Source organism: Symphalangus syndactylus, chromosome 3 (genome assembly GCF_028878055.3).
Source record: "Symphalangus syndactylus isolate Jambi chromosome 3, NHGRI_mSymSyn1-v2.1_pri, whole genome shotgun sequence".
In the NCBI taxonomy this organism is placed as follows: domain Eukaryota; kingdom Metazoa; phylum Chordata; class Mammalia; order Primates; family Hylobatidae; genus Symphalangus; species Symphalangus syndactylus.
This window is the reverse complement of record NC_072425.2, coordinates 130,340,349-130,356,766: the sequence shown is the minus strand read 5'-3', so window position 1 is coordinate 130,356,766 and position 16,418 is coordinate 130,340,349. Positions and strand designations below refer to the sequence as shown.

Genomic DNA, 16,418 nt, shown 5'->3' with positions numbered 1-16,418 from the left:
CACCACCAGACGGGCTGGAGGAGGGTGCCAGAGGGACCCCCAGAAATGATTCCCAGAATGATTCACGCAGAGTTCTCCTAACAGGGGAGACACCACCTACCACTCACCCCACTGAATTTAAGAGCACAGGCAGTGGCTGCAGGCCAGGAGTCGGCTGCAGGCCAGGAGTCAGCTGCAGGCCACCAATGACGCCAATGCAACTCTCTCTCAGCACTCCACAGCTGGAAAACGGATGCTGAAATGCTGCTACCAACAAATCTGATGTTTCTAGCATATTGCCCCAGAAAATAGCAAAAGGGGTAGGAAGTGGCATTAGATTGGCCACTAGTTCCCATCTAGAATCGTGGCTACAAGGGAGTCTGGGCAATGTGGCTTTTTGTGAGATGGTTTCTAGCTTCTACAGAACAGGAAGGAACATTCAAAGGAGGGTACAATGGAAGTCGAGTAAGCCAGTGCACAGAGCTAATGCCCACTCTCGTTACCCATGAAAACCCGAAATGCAAACCCTCTGAAAATGAATATTTGATTCTGAAGTGGATGTATCAAAGGTCTTTATTAGCATAGGAACAACACATAGTGTGCATTTGTGTGTTCCCCAAATGCACACAAACACCGTATCTCTCAAGAATCACTGATGTATTTCATCGTAGAGTTGAGAATTTCTAGGCCATGAAGCTTTCTCAGTTGAGCAGCAAACCTGTCACAAGCAAAACAAACAACCCAGGACATAAGTGCCACAGTTCAGGCTTTTGGATCCCAGAGCCAGCACCCTCTCAGATGGAAGCTGGCTGAGAATGTCAGTCCTATCACTCTGGGTGGAAACAGGAAGTGGCTGTGGCATTGGGGTACCCTAAAGACACAGGGGTAAGACCCTCAGGGAGGCCCACAAAGCACTGAAAACACTCGCTGCAGGTGGCAGGTGTGTCAGGCTGATCAGACAGGACCTTGCTCTAGAGAACTCCCCTGTAGGCTGCCACTTTGAAGTCATCCTAGCTAATGTGCTTTCTTTCTATAAAAGAAAGATTTTAACTATTCCTTCCATTTGAACAACCAGACAGAACTTCAAAGGACCTTAGATATTATCGAGGCCAACCCCTTCAATCTACAGAGGAGGAATTAAAGGTATGTGGATGTAAGGGAAGGAGCCTCTCTCACTCAGCCCCCTGGGTTACCCCTGCTCTATGCCAGGGCTCCTTTGCTCAGCCACAGGTGGACACCTCCCAGAAGCACGTGCAATGAGGTGCGTCTGCACATCAGAATAGAAGCAGAGCAGAGTGGAGGTCTGAGCTAACAGAGAAGCCATGGGCACAGTTACAGCCCACATCTCTTGCCCTCGCTCACTGGGGACCTCGACGTGCTGTTCTGCGTCTCTGCTTCTCCACTGTTTTTTCCCGCATGAACATGTGACCCTTGCTGGCCGTTCCTCCATTTGTTTAGGCTGAGGCAAAGAACATGAAGTGAGAGTCTGTTTCTGGAAAAGTAGAGAAGAGAGAAAAGAGGGAAGAGAAGGGGAGGTGGAGTGGGACGGAGGGGAAGAAGGAGAATAAAGAGAGAGACAGGGAGAGGAATGGAGAACAGTGGAGAATGGAATGGAGAGAAGGCAACGGCAGCAAGTGGGAGCAGCAAGTCCCCGTCAAGACAAGCCGATTCCCTCTCTGGTTGGAGACCAAGAGCTCCCCAGTTTCCTCTAGAAAGGCTTTCTTCAGAGAAGAAGCTACTGGGCTCAACCTAGGTCTGCAAAGAAAGCATGAGGGCTTCCCACAGCGTTCTGTGTGGCACGCAGTCCCGGCCAAAACTCAGCGCCTCAGCTCAGCTGCTCTTTCTGCAATGGGTCAGCCTGGCTCCGTGTCCACAGCATACCTGGGCTCAGCTGTGCACAGCTTCCCCAGAGCAATGCCTGCGTTCACCTGCACGGCCGTCTTCTGTGTGTCACTGCCTGCGAGCTTTAACAAGACCTGCAAGAGGTCTGTCTTCAGCAGGGAAGACGCAACGTTGGGCACCTCCATGCAGTTACCAAGGCAGAGGGCAGCGTTGCCCACCAGAATCTCATCCTCTGAGCTAAGCAGCTTCATCATAATGCTCAACTCTGCAGGGAAGGAAGAGAACAAGCAATAGCTCCTTTTAATCCCAAAATAGGAGGCTGGTAACAGGACATGAGGGGCGCAGGGAGATGTCAGCGGACACCAAGCTTCCCCAGTAACTCTGCAACAGAACTTGCTCACTCACTCATCAGCAAACATTCACTGAATGCATATGAACCTCCTCAACTCCTTGCTGAATCTCTGAAGTATCTCGGCTTCCCAGAACAGTGCCCAGCACAATACAGTTGTTAGATGAATGAATGCTATGTGTCAGACAGGTCTGTCTTCTTGAAAGCCCCTGTTCTTAACCTCCCACTGCGCCAGGGTGAGAGGCCCCATCTGACAGCCCCCAGGTGGAGGCAATGTGCCGGCAACCTACTCCTGCAGGGTATGAAACAGTATCCAGGAGAAAGGCTGCCGCTTCCATGGTGGAGCCTCCTTCAGTTCACCTTCTGTGCATTCCAGGGAGTTAGTAAGAAGAACATTAGCAGGCTGCCTCTCCTGGGAAGCCTGCTGTGAATAACTACAGCTGGTTTAAGGTACTGGACTAAAGCTAGGCTCAGACTCTGATATTTCCCTTGTTCACTACACATTGAAGGTGTTTCCCCCCCTCCTTCTGTGAAGGCAGAGAACAGAACTTGGTGAGAGGAGGGAGTTTCCTAGCTTTGACCCTGTTATCTTTGAGCCATCTGTCAGCTGGGTGCCAGCCTGGGCATTCTACCTGTGTGCAACCAAAAGGCTAATTAAATGCTTTCAGACCTGGATGTGAAACATCTGTAAACATTGCTGAAGTCTGGGAGACGTTAACAGCATTGCTGCTAAGTTCCTCCTCGACCACAGTTCCCTTTGCAGCTTCAAGGGTGGATGAACCTCTGGGATGAGGGCTCCCTTAAGGAAATCGTCACTTACTTTTATCCAGTCTTATTACTTCTTCCCGAGCTTCGTGATAACTATTCGTGCAGATAGCTAGTATCTTTATAGCATAACGTGATGCAGTCTCACCTCCTGTCTAGATTTCAGAATGAAATTAGGAAAATAAAATCAGTGCTATGATTGCTCCTGACCACAAACCACAGCGAGCAGTTATTATAGTGCTAGTGGCTTCCTAAACTCTGAAAAGAGAATTCTACTGAGAACGGCATGTGCTTCCTGGTGGGCAGGCATGGTCCCTGCTGGAACAGAGTGTCACCCGCATCCTCTCTAACCCAGCCCACACCCCTGACAGGAATGCAGACCTGTCATGTACACCTCAGTAATTGCCTCTAGAAGGCTTTATGAGCAAGTGGCTGAGAAGAGAATGATACTGATGAATGGCAGATCTACCAAAAAGGGAGGAAAAGGCCCTCCCATGTCATTTTCCCAATTGAGAACGAGGACTGACTTGCTAAGGCTGTCAGGCTAACAGTCCTGTATGAGGAACTTCAGGAACCTACCTCATTTTAAGAGATGACAACTGTCAAACACAGCCCTTGCAATCACCCATGTGGGGTCTTTAAAAGGCATGTGTGCACGTATGCATGCATGATGCATGGGTATGCATGCCATCAGGAGCTTTTGGTGGGTTTGCAAAAGTTATAATGAATGACAGTCATTGTTCAAGTGGCAACCTAAACTCAGACACCCTGTGCTGCCCCCTCAGTGTTACCCCTGCCCCAGGAGCAGCCCGCAGAGCATGCTTCCCTGCACCACTCAGCCTGAGGCTTTATGAATAAAAGCCATGTGTCACCACACTAACATGGGTGTGTGGACCTAATGGGCACACACATCATAGGAGGGATTCTGAGATGGCAGCCTAGTATAATAATCCCCTTCATCCTTGCAGGTGAATCCAGATAACTGCTCTACTGGCTTGCTTACATTCACTGCACTCATCTCACTCAGGGCAATCGCAACATCCTTTGGTCACATGGTAATTCTGCAGGCTACATGTCTCATAGATGGAGCTCCATCCAATGCTCTCCAGATAACTGTATAAAGCATCATGAGTAGCAAAACCTGAGCAAAACAACGTGCCTGAGAAATGTTACAGAATGCCACTCAGATCATTTTTAACAAGAACAGTGGCCATCGTCTGGGATGTGAGGAGCGCCTCTGCCCGGCAGCCCCGTATGGGAAGAAGTGAGGAGCGCCTCTGCCCGGCCGCCCTGTCTGGGAAGAAGTGAGGAGCGCCTCTGCCCGGCCGCCCCATCTAGGAAGTGAGGAGCGCCTCTGCCCGGCCGCCCATGGTCTGTGAAGTGAGGAGCGCCTCTGCCTGGCCGCCCATCGTCGGGGAAGTGAGGAGCGCCTCTGCCCGGCTGCACCATCTGGAAAGTGAGGAGCGCCTCTGCCCAGCCGCCCCCTCTGGGGTGTGAGGAGCGCCTCTGCCCGGCCACCCATCGTCTGGGAAGTGAGGAGCGCCTCTGCTCAGCCGCCCATCGTCTGGGAAGTGAGGAGCGCCTCTGCCCGGCCGCCCATCGTCTGGGAAGTGAGGAGCGCCTCTGCTCGGCCGCCCATCGTCTGGGAAGTGAGGAGCGCCTCTGCCCGGCCGCCCATCGTCTGGGATGTGAGGAGCGCCTCTGACCGGCCGCCCATCGTCTGGGAAGTGAGGAGCGCCTCTGCCGGGCCGCCCCGTCTGGGAAGTGAGGAGCGCCTCTGCCGGGCCGCCCCGTCTGGGATGTGAGGAGCGCCTCTGCCCGGCCGCCCATTGTTTGGGATGTGAGAAGCGCCTCTGCCAGGCTGCCCCGTCTGGGAAGAAGTGAGGAGCTCCTCTGCCCAGTCACCACCCCGTCTAGGAAATGAGCGCCTCTGCCCGGCCACCCATCGTCTGAGAAGCGAGGAGCGCCTCTGCCCGGCCGCCCATCGTCTGGGATGTGAGGAGCGCCTCTGCCCGGCCGCCCCGTCTGGGAAGTAAGGAGCGCCTCTGCCCGGCCACCCCGTCTGGGATGTGAGGAGCGCCTCTGCGCGGCTGCCCCTTCTGGGAAGTGAGGAGCGCCTCTGCCTGGCCGCCCATTGTTTGGGATGTGAGGAGCGCCTCTGCCCGGCCCCCGTCTGGGAAGTGAGGAGCGCCTCTGCCCGGCCGCCCCGTCTGGGAAGAAGTGGGGAGCGCCTCTGCCCGGCCGCCCTGTCTCAGAAGGGAGAAGCGCCTCTGCCCGGCCGCCCCATCTGGGAAGAAGTGAGGAGCGCCTCTGCCCGGTCGCCCCGTCTGGGAAGTGAGGAGCGCCTCTGCCCGGCTGCCTCATCTGGGAAGTGAGGAGCGCCTCTGCGCGGCCACCCATTGTTTGGGATGTGAGGAGCGCCTCTGCCCGGCTGCCCTGTCTGGGAAGAAGTGAGGAGTGCCTCTGCCCGGCCACCACCCCGTCTAGGAAATGAGTGCCTCTGCCCGGCCGCCCCGTCTGGGAAGAAGTGAGGAGCGCCTCTGCCCGGCCGCCCCGTCTGGGAAGAAGTGAGGAGCGCCTCTGCCCGGCCGCCCCGTCTGGGAAGTGAGGAGCGCCTCTGCCCGGCTGCCTTGTCTGGGAAGAAGTGAGGAGCTCCTCTGCCCAGCCACCACCCCATCTAGGAAATGAGCGCCTCTGCCCGGCCCCCCCGTCTGGGAAGTGAGGAGCGCCTCTGCGCGGTCGCTCCGTCTGGGAAGTGAGGAGCGCCTCTGCCCGGCCGCCCCGTCTGGGAAGTGAGGAGCGCCTCTGCCTGGCCGCCCATTGTTTGGGATGTGAGGAGCGCGTCTGCCCGGCCGCCCATTGTTTGGGATGTGAGGAGCGCTTCTGCGAGGCCGCCCCTTCTAGGAAGTGAGGAGCGCCTCTGCCAGGCCGCCCCGTCTGGGAAGAAGTCAGGAGCGCCTCTGTGTGGCCGCCCCATCTAGGAAGAAGTGAGCTCCTCTGCCCGGCCACCACCCCATCTAGGAAATGAGCGCCTCTGCCCAGCCGCCCTGTCTGGGAAGTGAGGAGTGCCTCTGCGCGGCCGCCCTGTCTGGGAAGTGAGCAGCGCTTCTGCGAGGCTGCCCCTTCTGGGAAGTGAGGAGCGCCTCTGCTCCGCCGCCCCTTCTGGGAAGTGAGGAGCGCCTCTGCGCCGCTGCCCCTTCTGGGAAGTGAGGAGTGCCTCTGCCCGGCTGCCCCGTCTAGGAAGAAGTGAGGAGCTCCTCTGCCTGGCCACCACCCCATCTAGGAAATGAGCGCCTCTGCCCGGCCGCCCCATCTGGGAAGAAGTGAGGAGCGCCTCTGCCCGGCCGCCCCGTCTGGGAAGAAGTCAGGAGCGCCTCTGTGTGGCCGCCCCATCTAGGAAGAAGTGAGCTCCTCTGCCCGGCCACCACCCCATCTAGGAAATGAGCGCCTCTGCCCAGCCGCCCTGTCTGGGAAGTGAGGAGTGCCTCTGCGCGGCCGCCCTGTCTGGGAAGTGAGCAGCGCTTCTGCGAGGCTGCCCCTTCTGGGAAGTGAGGAGCGCCTCTGCTCCGCCGCCCCTTCTGGGAAGTGAGGAGCGCCTCTGCGCCGCCGCCCCTTCTGGGAAGTGAGGAGTGCCTCTGCCCGGCTGCCCCGTCTAGGAAGAAGTGAGGAGCTCCTCTGCCTGGCCACCACCCCATCTAGGAAATGAGCGCCTCTGCCCGGCCGCCCCATCTGGGAAGAAGTGAGGAGCGCCTCTGCCCGGCCGCCCCGTCTGGGATGAAGTGAGGAGCGCCTCTGCCCGGCTGCCCCATCCTGGGAAGTGATGGATGTCCGGGCAGAGGCGCTCCTCACTTCATCCCAGACAATGGGTGGCCGGGCAGAGGCGCTCACTTCCCAGACAGGGTGGTGGCCGGGCAGGGGGTGGCTGGGCAGTGGCGCTCCTCACTTCTTCCCAGACGGGGCGGCCGGGCAGAGGCGCTCCTCACTTCTTCCCAGATGGGGCGGCCGGGCAGAGGCGCTCCTCACTTCTTCCTAGACGGGGCGGCCGGGCAGAGGCGCTCCTCACTTCCCAGACGATCAGTGGCTGGGCAGAGGGGCTCCTCACTTCCCAGACGATGGGTGGCCAGGCAGAGGCGCTCACTTCCCAGACGGGGTGGTGGCCGGGCAGAGGAGCTCCTCACTTCCCAGACGGGGCAGCCGGGCAGTGGCACTTCTCACTTCCCAGATGGGGCGGCCGGGCAGAGGCGCTCCTCACATCCCAGATGGGGCGGCCGGGCAGAGGCGCTGCTCACTTCTTCCTAGACGGGGCGGCCGGGCAGAGGCGCTCCTCACTTCTTCCCAGACGGGGCGGCCGGGCAGAGGCGCTCCTCACTTCTTCCCAGACGGGGCGGCTGGGCAGAGGCGCTCCTCACTTCTTCCCAGATGGGGCGGCCGGGCAGAGGCGCTCCTCACTTCCCAGACGATCGGTGGCTGGGCAGAGGGGCTCCTCACTTCCCAGACGATGGGTGGCCGGGCAGAGGCGCTCACTTCCCAGACGGGGTGGTGGCCGGGCAGAGGAGCTCCTCACTTCCCAGACGGGGCGCCAGGCAGAGGCGCTCCTCACTTCCCAGATGGGGCGGCCGGGCAAAGGCGCTCCTCACATCCCAGACGGGACGGCCGGGCAGAGGCGCTGCTCACTCCTTCCCAGACGATGGGTGGCCGGGCAGAGGCGCTCCTCACTTCCCAGACGGGGTGGTGGTCAGGCAGAGGAGTTCCTCACATCCCAGACGGGGTGGCCGGGCAGAGGAGCTCCTCACATCCCAGACAGGGCGGCCGGGCAGAGGCGCTCACTTCTTCCCAGACGGGGCGGCCGGGCAGAGGCGCTCCTCACTTCTTCCCAGACGGGGCGGCTGGGCAGAGGCGCTCCTCACTTCTTCCCAGACGGGGTGGCCGGGCAGAGGCACTCACTTCCCAGACGGGGTGGCCGGGCAGAGGCGCTCCTCACTTCCCAGACGGGGTGGCCCACTTTCTTTTTCTTCCTCTTCCTTGTCAAATAGAGGATTGAGTTATTATCATTGATCCATACAAAGTCCCTCTCTCATTTATTTTAATTCCCACCCCCATTTCTATTCCCCGTCTTCCCATGTGCAACCTTCCTAATATGTTTGATATGCATCTTTTTGTTTGAATGTATTTTTAGAAAATGTTTGTTTTGTGTGCAAAAAAATAAAATAAAATAAAGTCGGGCTTGAGGGGTAAGCAGGTTTTATAGATGTATCTAATGAACAATTTTCTAATTTATTCAACAATCTGTTGTTGATGTTCAGAGTATGGTCTGGGTAGACAGGCAGAAGCATATCCCTATCCAAGAAATTTAAAATCTAGCAAGGAAGAAATGGCAGCACACTAACCAAACAAAGCCCACCCTCATTCTGTTTCCCGAATAAAATAGGAGACTTCTGTACATTTCAGGGGTTGTAACAAATAAAGTGATCTTACCTTCAGGAATTTCACCATTTTCTTTACTACTCCAGCTCTCAAGGCCTCCTCAACAATTTTCAGAGAGGAAGAAAGGGTCCGGCTCAGAACACCAGCAGCTCTCTGAGTACAGCAAAAAGAGGATAATTAAATGTCCTTCTCAGAAATGCTGACAACCTTTAACAGTTAACGGGGAGTTTGGTGAGGCAAAAGCAATCATTAATATTGGAAGCAAAATATAAAAAATATGATGGCCAAATAATAGCAAGCACCGTTCTTTTTAACAAAGCTGTCAAGGAACTGTAATCATAGCCCCTTGCCACCCAGAGGTTCATATTATTTCAGCTTCACACAGGATTAACCAGTTCAATTCTGAGAAAGGAAGTTCTCCCTTGTGATTCCTCCCAGAGCTCTATATCAGCAGGCCCTTTATTAGGGGATGTTTGATTTCCCGGATTGGTCTTTTGTGTCATTTATCTTTATCTTTTCGAATCTTTGTCTTTTGTTCTAGTTTCTCGGATAGTTCATTTACCTTATTTCCCAGCTCTTCTTTTTTTTTTTTTTTTTTTAAATAAATGGCAAGCTGTTACTCTTTTAAGGATACAACTATCTTAAATCTTTCTCAGGATACAAATGATAGTTACTATTTTTTTCTTCTGTTTCCTATATTATCTCTATTTCTTTTGGATCAATTTTTATGTTTATCTTCGTTTTCCTATTGATGTGTGTGGCTTTCCTGCAATGTCTGGTTGACCCTTACCTGCCCAATGACATGTACGCAAAAAGCAATAAAATATGTTTGGGCATGCTATGTTTATGGGAAGTTTATGGGAAGTATAGAAAGATAGAGGTGGCACCCCCATATACTAGAAAGAAAAATGTTTTCTTCAGTTTTTCAGTTCTTTAGAGATAAAAGAGTTCTGATTTTATGCCTGGAGGATAGAAGCCTGCCAGCAAACGCAGCTCCACTGCCTTGTACTTCTGCTCTCTGTTGTATCGGGAGTTTTGAAATCTTGATCCTCTCCAGCGTATTATAAGGCAAACCTACTACTGCCCAGCTACGTGTTCCTCCATCTGTACTCTATGCGAAGGTTTCCTCAGCCCTGCCTCATTAATTTCCACCCTTGCAGTTGTTATCCATCTTCAGGAAACTTGTTAAAATTACTTACCTATTGGTAACCACTGCCTGTTCACTGTCAATGTAGGTCTCTACTTTTGTTTCCCCCGCCCCCATGGCTTTAATCTCATTTTAATGAGGTCTCCAGAGGGAGAAAAGATAAACTTGTGTATTATCAATCTTGTTTCCCTAATCTGCTTCCTAAAGATCCTAGAATTTTGCTATAGTTGACACCACGGATCCCCTTTCAGGCCCAAGACAGTGGAGACTGTGCTAGACAAGGACCAGATGCCCATGGTGAAGCTGCTGCCCTGCTCAGCAAGCTGGGAAGCACCCAACGTGGCACACATGGAATGCTGGGGAAATCTGGCCCAAGAGCTCTCCTAAAGGTTTACTCAGGGACTAGTGTAGGCCCACCTTTAGGTCTGGACCATCCGAGAATGGTGGTGCTTACCACTTTGGGGGTCATGGACCTCTTCTGAGGATCTGATGAAAGCTACGATGCCCCATCTGTGAAAATGCACACACACAAAACCTTTGCCCTATCCTGTCTGAATTGACTTTGGGGACGTTTAGAGAGTGCTACCCCCAAACAGGGTATGTTGGATCTACTCAGAACCTTTTTTAAACTGTGGAGCCAGTCCTCAGTCTGCAACCCTTGAAAGGCTGGTTTCCCAGACCCACCCTAGATGTGGCCCTAATTCCTTCTCTAGGCATTAGGGCCCTGCCCTGACAGGGAGAAAAACAGGGGCGATCACTTAATGTGAGTGAAGAATACGTTCTAGGGTGATGGCAAATAGCCTCTTCAATCATACTAATATTCTTCTCCTGATGCACTGTGCTAACATATAGGCTTTTCTCAGTTTTCTTATTCAAATGTCAGACACAGAATTGAGAAAGCCATTTGAGCATATATTTTAAAAAGAGGGTAAAACTATTATGCACAAACAACCTCTAGGATCACTGGCTTAAAATAAGGGCTTGGCTTTTTTTTTTTTCTTATGGAAAAAAGGGATTCTAAATAAGTTGGACACTCTAATTTGCACAGGATATTTTGAAATGGGACAGATCAGATCGATTATATCCTCTAAGCTGGTTAAATTTCAGACCATACGGAAGGGGGATTCTTAAGTTGGGTTCCTGGACTCTAGGGGATCCACAGATGATGGACACGGCAAGGAGGTCACCAAATCCCTGAAACTGCAGACAAAACCTGGTATTTATGTGCTTGCGTACATTATTCTGAATAGTATATCCACACCATATCTCAGAGTCAGCAGATTCTCAAAGGTGGCCACTTCAAAAAGATTACGCTGATAATAAAACAAAACAAAACAAGAACAATGGAAGCTGCTTCTGGATTTCCCTGGGAGAAACTTACTGTCAGGATTCCTCCATCCTGGCTGTTTAGTAAAGACAGGCACCTTCTGCTCACCTCCACAGCCCAAACCTACAACAGTGGGGAGAGGCCAGCAGGAGATTTTAATTTTCTGACAATCTGAATTCTCAGCACAGCTTCTTCTAAGCACCCTCTCCTTTTTAGCACCACCACACTGTGCCCAGGTTCCCTCACAACACCATCTTTTACTGCTCTTATTCCTCCCCATGTTTGTCTCCCCTAACTCCAGGGCATTACCCTGACAGCAAGAACCACCTTTTATTTGACTTTGTAAACGCAGCACCTCATACTCTGCTCGGCACACCTTGGATACCCAGTCTGTTTTCTGAGTGAATACATGACTGAGTGATCCATCCACCCCTCAGCAGAGCAAAGGGAGAGCGCATCCCTCCAGCCTTTTCCCATTCCATGGCCAGTGTGTGAGTGTACATGCTTCTGTCTCTTCGTGAACATGAGAATGGTTTTATGCCACAGAATGTGTACAGGTTGTCCCAGGGTTCCAGGCAGGGAGACAAGAACGCCATACCTCAGAGACAAAGGGAGCCTGAAGACAAAGGTTCATCATGAGTCCCAGGAGTGTGTAGATAACCTCTCTGAACAGGTCCACATCCTCCTCACACCTGGCCTTGGGAAACAAAACAAGGTGATTAATGACCTTTCTGCCTTACAGCTTTTTATGGTCATCTTTTCCCTTGGACAAGGGTCTCAGAGTTCCCCACACTCCCTAAATTGCCAATGTCATGAACCTAAATGATGGTGGAGAATCAGAGACCAGTTCCATGAGTTAGTGTTGGTCCAGGAGACTTGGAAGGAGTCTCTGGTGCCTCTGCCATGGGACTATGGCTCAGGTTGGTCCTGGGTTTAAAGTGAAGAGTGAGCTGCTGAGACGGGTGATCATTCAACTCCACCAGAAAAATCCTTCAAATCAAGATCAGGCAAGATGGCTAACTACATGCAGCCAGGTGGACAGCTCCCACTGAGGGACAGAGATGACTGACATGCTCCTAACAGATCTTCAAAGGGAAGGCACTGAGTAGATGAAGGGAAGATGCAGAAGCAGGGCGGAAGGGGATTAACTGGGAATGCTGCATGCAAGCCTATGTACAAAGGCTTGTTCTTGGTCTCCAAAGGCTCTTGGGGAATGGGTGAGTTGAACTGGCAAAGAGCAACCTGATCTCACCATAGGCCTCTGGAACCCCGGCAGGGGAAATCTCCTTGACCAGCACAGACGCTCATCGAGTTGTCAGGGAGAGCTGCTTAGAGAAGTGGTAGGGGTGGCAAGCCAGTTGATGTGGACCCCAGAGGGTTAGGCTAGAAGTGTCTGTAGTGGAGCATGGCCAGGGACAGCCATCCCCACTAGGCTCAACTTGCTCCCACAGGAGACTTTAGCCCTCGGGGAATCATCAGACCTGAACTCTGCAGGGTGGTCTTGCCCATCAAACAGGGCCAGTCCAACTTGAGGATCCCTTGCTCTGCTGGCCTCTACTGGGGCCCCAGCCAGGCCACACCTGCTTGCTGAACAGTCCTGGGGGCTCTGGGGGCCCACACCATAGCTTCTGCACTGGCAGACCATGCCTGACCAGTGGAGAGCACCAGCAGGGTACCCCTATCACCATGCACCAGCCCACATGCTCCCTCCCCACACCACAGCTTCCCCTGGGCCCAGGGCAACTCCCCATATCACTTTGCTGGTGAGTGTCTGATCGGGCAGGTTTTGCTTTCCTTGCCCTGCCAGAGCATGGGAGTGCAGTCCTGCCCCTCCTCTTCCCGCTGATCACCATTGCAGATGGAGTCTTGATGGGCACAGCCAGCCCCACCCCTACCAGCACCTTGCCCTTGTGCTAGCATGGCATAGAGTACAGCAGATCCTTCTCCCCCTAGGAGCAACCTCCTCGGCTTGTGAGGCACAGAGAAGGCACAATCTTCAGCATGACCACACACACAGTCAACAGCAGGGACCCTCTCCCCGAGCTGCGTTGCCTCTGCCATTGTGGCAAACACCCGCAGGGAGGCAGGCACCCTGACACCTGCTAGCACTCTGCCACAGGTCTTCCACTGCTGTTGGCATGAGTGAACAAGTTAAGTCCCATTGTCACCACATTATGAAATTCTTGGGCTAACACCACCCATTGGAGTGTAGTGACCAGAGGTTCGGGATCACCTTGGCTCCCCCAGTGCAGTGTATTCTTAACCTAGAGGAGCCAGAAAACAAAGTTGAGGCCCAATACAAGTCCCTCAGAGTTACAGCATCCAGTCCAGAAGTTGGGAGCTGAATACTGACCCCCTAAAATCTTCTAGAAATAAAGCCAGTCAGCTGAATCCACCTTATACCACAATAAAACCCTCAAGGTCATCAAATAAGATAAAAGAAAAAAATTTATCCAAAGGTCAGCAATCTCAAAGATTGACAGTAGAGAAATCAACAAAGATAAGAAAGAATCCACACGATAAACCTGATAATTCAAAAAGCCAGAATGCCTTCTTTCCTCCAAACAACCACAACACCCCTCCAGAAAGGGCTCTAAACCAGGCTGACATGGCTGAAATGACACAAATAGAATTCAGCATATGAATAGGAATGAAGTTCATTGAGCTACAGGAGTACACTGAAACCCACATAAGAAAGCCAAAAATTATAATAAAACAATGAAGGAGCTGACAGAGAAAATGGTCAGTACAAAAAAGAACATAACCAACTTGATAGAGCTGAAAATACACACTACAAGAATTTCATAATGCATTCACAAGTGTTAATACCAGAATAGACCCATCAGAGGAAAGAATCTCAGAGCTTGAACACAGGCTTTCTGAAATAAGATAGTCAGACAAGAGTAGATAAAAAAAAAATAAAAAGGAATGAGAAAAACCTCTGAGAAATATAGAATTATGTAAAGAGCCCCAATCTACATCTAATTGGTGTCCCTGAAAGAGATGAGGATAATTGGTGTCCCTGAAAGAGATGAGGAGAATGGAACCAATTTGGAAAACATATTTCAGGATATCATCCATGAGAACTTCCCCAACCTAGCTACAGAGGCCAACATTCAAATTCAGGAAATGCAGAGAACCTCAGTAAGATACTTCATAAGATCACCCCCAAGACACATAATCATCAAATTCTCCAAGGTCAAAATGAAAGAAAAAATATTAAAGGCAACTAGAGAGAAAGGTCAGGTCACTTACAAAGGAAAGCCCATCAGACTAACAGCAGACCTCTCAGCAGAAACTCTACAACCCAGAAGAGACTGGAGGCCAATATTCAACATTGTTATAGAAAATAAATTCCAACCCAGAATTTCATTTCTGGCCAAATTAAATTTCATAAGTAAAGGAGAAATAAGCAAATGGTGAGGAAATTCATTACCACCAGACCTGTCATACAAGAGCTCCTGAAGAAAGCACTAAATATGGAAAGGAAAGACCATTACCAGCTTCTACAAACACACATTGAAGTACACAGATCAGTGTTACTATAAAGCAACCACATAAATAAGTCAGCAAAATAACCATCTAATATCATGATGACGGGATCAAATCTACACATAACAATACTAACCTTGAATGTAAATGAGCCAAATTGAGCCAAACGTCCCAAGACACAGAGTGGCAAGCTGGATAAAGAACCAAGATCCACCGGTACACTGTCTTCAAGAGACCCATCCAATAAGCAATGACACACATAGGCAAAATAACAGGATGGAGAAAAAATCTACCAAGCAAATGGAAAACAGAAATAAGCAGGTGTTGCAATCCTAGTTTTAGATGAAACAGGCTTTAAACCAACAAAGACCAAAAAAGACAAAGAAGGGCATTACACATATTGGTAAAGGGTTCAATTCAGCAAGAAGATCTAACTTTCCTAAATATTTATGCACCAAACATAGAAACATCCAGATTCATAAAGCAAGTTCTTAGAGACCTTCAAAGAGACTTAGTCTGACACACAATAATAGCAGGAGACTTTACCACTCCACTGACAATATCAGATCATTGAGAAAGAAAATCAACAAAGATATTCAGGACCTGAAGTTAGCACTGGACCAAATGGGCCTGATGTACATACACAGATTTCTCCAAATGAAAACAACAGAATATACATTTTTCTCATCACCACATAGTGCATACTCTTAAAATCAATCATATTTGGAAGTAAAACAGTCCTTAGCAAATGCAAAATAACTGAAATCTTAACACTCAAATTGGAAATTAAGACTAAGAAATGAACTCAAAACTACATAATTACATGGAAATTGAATAACTTGATCCAGAATGACTTTAGGGCAAATAAACCAATTAAGGCAGAAATCAAGAAGTTCTTTGAAACTAATGTGAACAAAGATACAACATACAAGAATCTCTGGGACATAGGTAAGGTAAAGAGGGAAATTTATAGCACTAAATGCCCTAACAGATATTTCTAACTAAAAAGTCAGAAATATCTCATGTTAACAACCTACCACCACAACTAAAACAACTAGAGAACTAAGAGCAAACAAATCCCAAAGCTAGCAGAAGACAAGAAATAACCAAAATCAGAGCTGAACTGAAGGAGACTGAGACACAAAAACCCACTTAAAAGATCAATAAACCCTAAAGCTGGTTTCTTGAAAAAATTAATAAAATAGACCACTAGTTAGACTAAAAAAGAAGGAAAGACAGAATATGCAAATAGACACAATCAGAAACAACAGGGGGGATATCATCACTGACCCCACAGAAATTGAAAGGATTCCCTATTCAATAAATGATGCTGGGATAACTGGCTAGTCATATGCAGAAGATTGAAAGTGGACCCCTTCCTTTCACAATATACAAATATTAACTCAAGATGGAATAAAGACTTAAATGTAAAATCCAAAACTATAAAAACCCTGGAAGATAACCTAGGCAATACCATTCTACACACAGGAACGAGCAAAGATTTCATGACAAACACACCAAAAGCAATCATAACCAAAGCAAAAACTGACAAATGAGATCTAATTAAAGAGCTTCTGCACAGCAAAGGAAATTATCAACAGAGTGAACAGACAACCTATAGAATGGGAGAAAGTTTTTGCAAACTATGCATCTGACAAGGGTCTAATATCCAGCATCTATAAAGAACTTAAAAAAATTTACAAGACAAAAATAAACTACCCCATTAAAAAGTAGGCAAAGGACATGAAGAGACACTCAAAAGAAGACATATGTATGGCCAACAAGCACATGCAAAAAAGCTCAGTATCACTGATCTCATTAGTGAAATGCAAATCAAAACCACAAGATACCATCTCACACAAGTTAGAGTGGCAATTATTAAAAAGTCAAAAAATAACAGATGCTGGCAAGGCTGCAGAGAAAAAGGCACACTTATACACTGTTGGTAGGAGTGTAAAGTAGTTCAACCATTGTGGAAGACAGTGTGGCTATTCCTCAAAGACCTGAAACAGAGATACCATTTAACTCAGCAATCCCATTAATGGATATATACCCAAAGGAATAGAAATCTTTTTATTATAAAGACACGTGCA

General features: G+C 50.1%; 1 protein-coding gene across 1 annotated transcript in view; it reads right to left on the bottom strand.

The window, feature by feature from the left end:
* Positions 1-534: 534 nt before the first annotated feature.
* TTC12 (tetratricopeptide repeat domain 12) overlaps positions 535-16,418 on the bottom strand; it is a 60,558-nt gene continuing 44,674 nt past the window's right edge. Inside the window, 6 exon segments of the mRNA XM_055273173.2 lie at positions 535-697; positions 1,861-2,086; positions 2,991-3,090; positions 8,411-8,512; positions 10,888-10,956; positions 11,432-11,530. Of these exon segments, the coding sequence (XP_055129148.1) occupies positions 622-697; positions 1,861-2,086; positions 2,991-3,090; positions 8,411-8,512; positions 10,888-10,956; positions 11,432-11,530 (672 nt within the window). The 3' untranslated portion in view covers positions 535-621.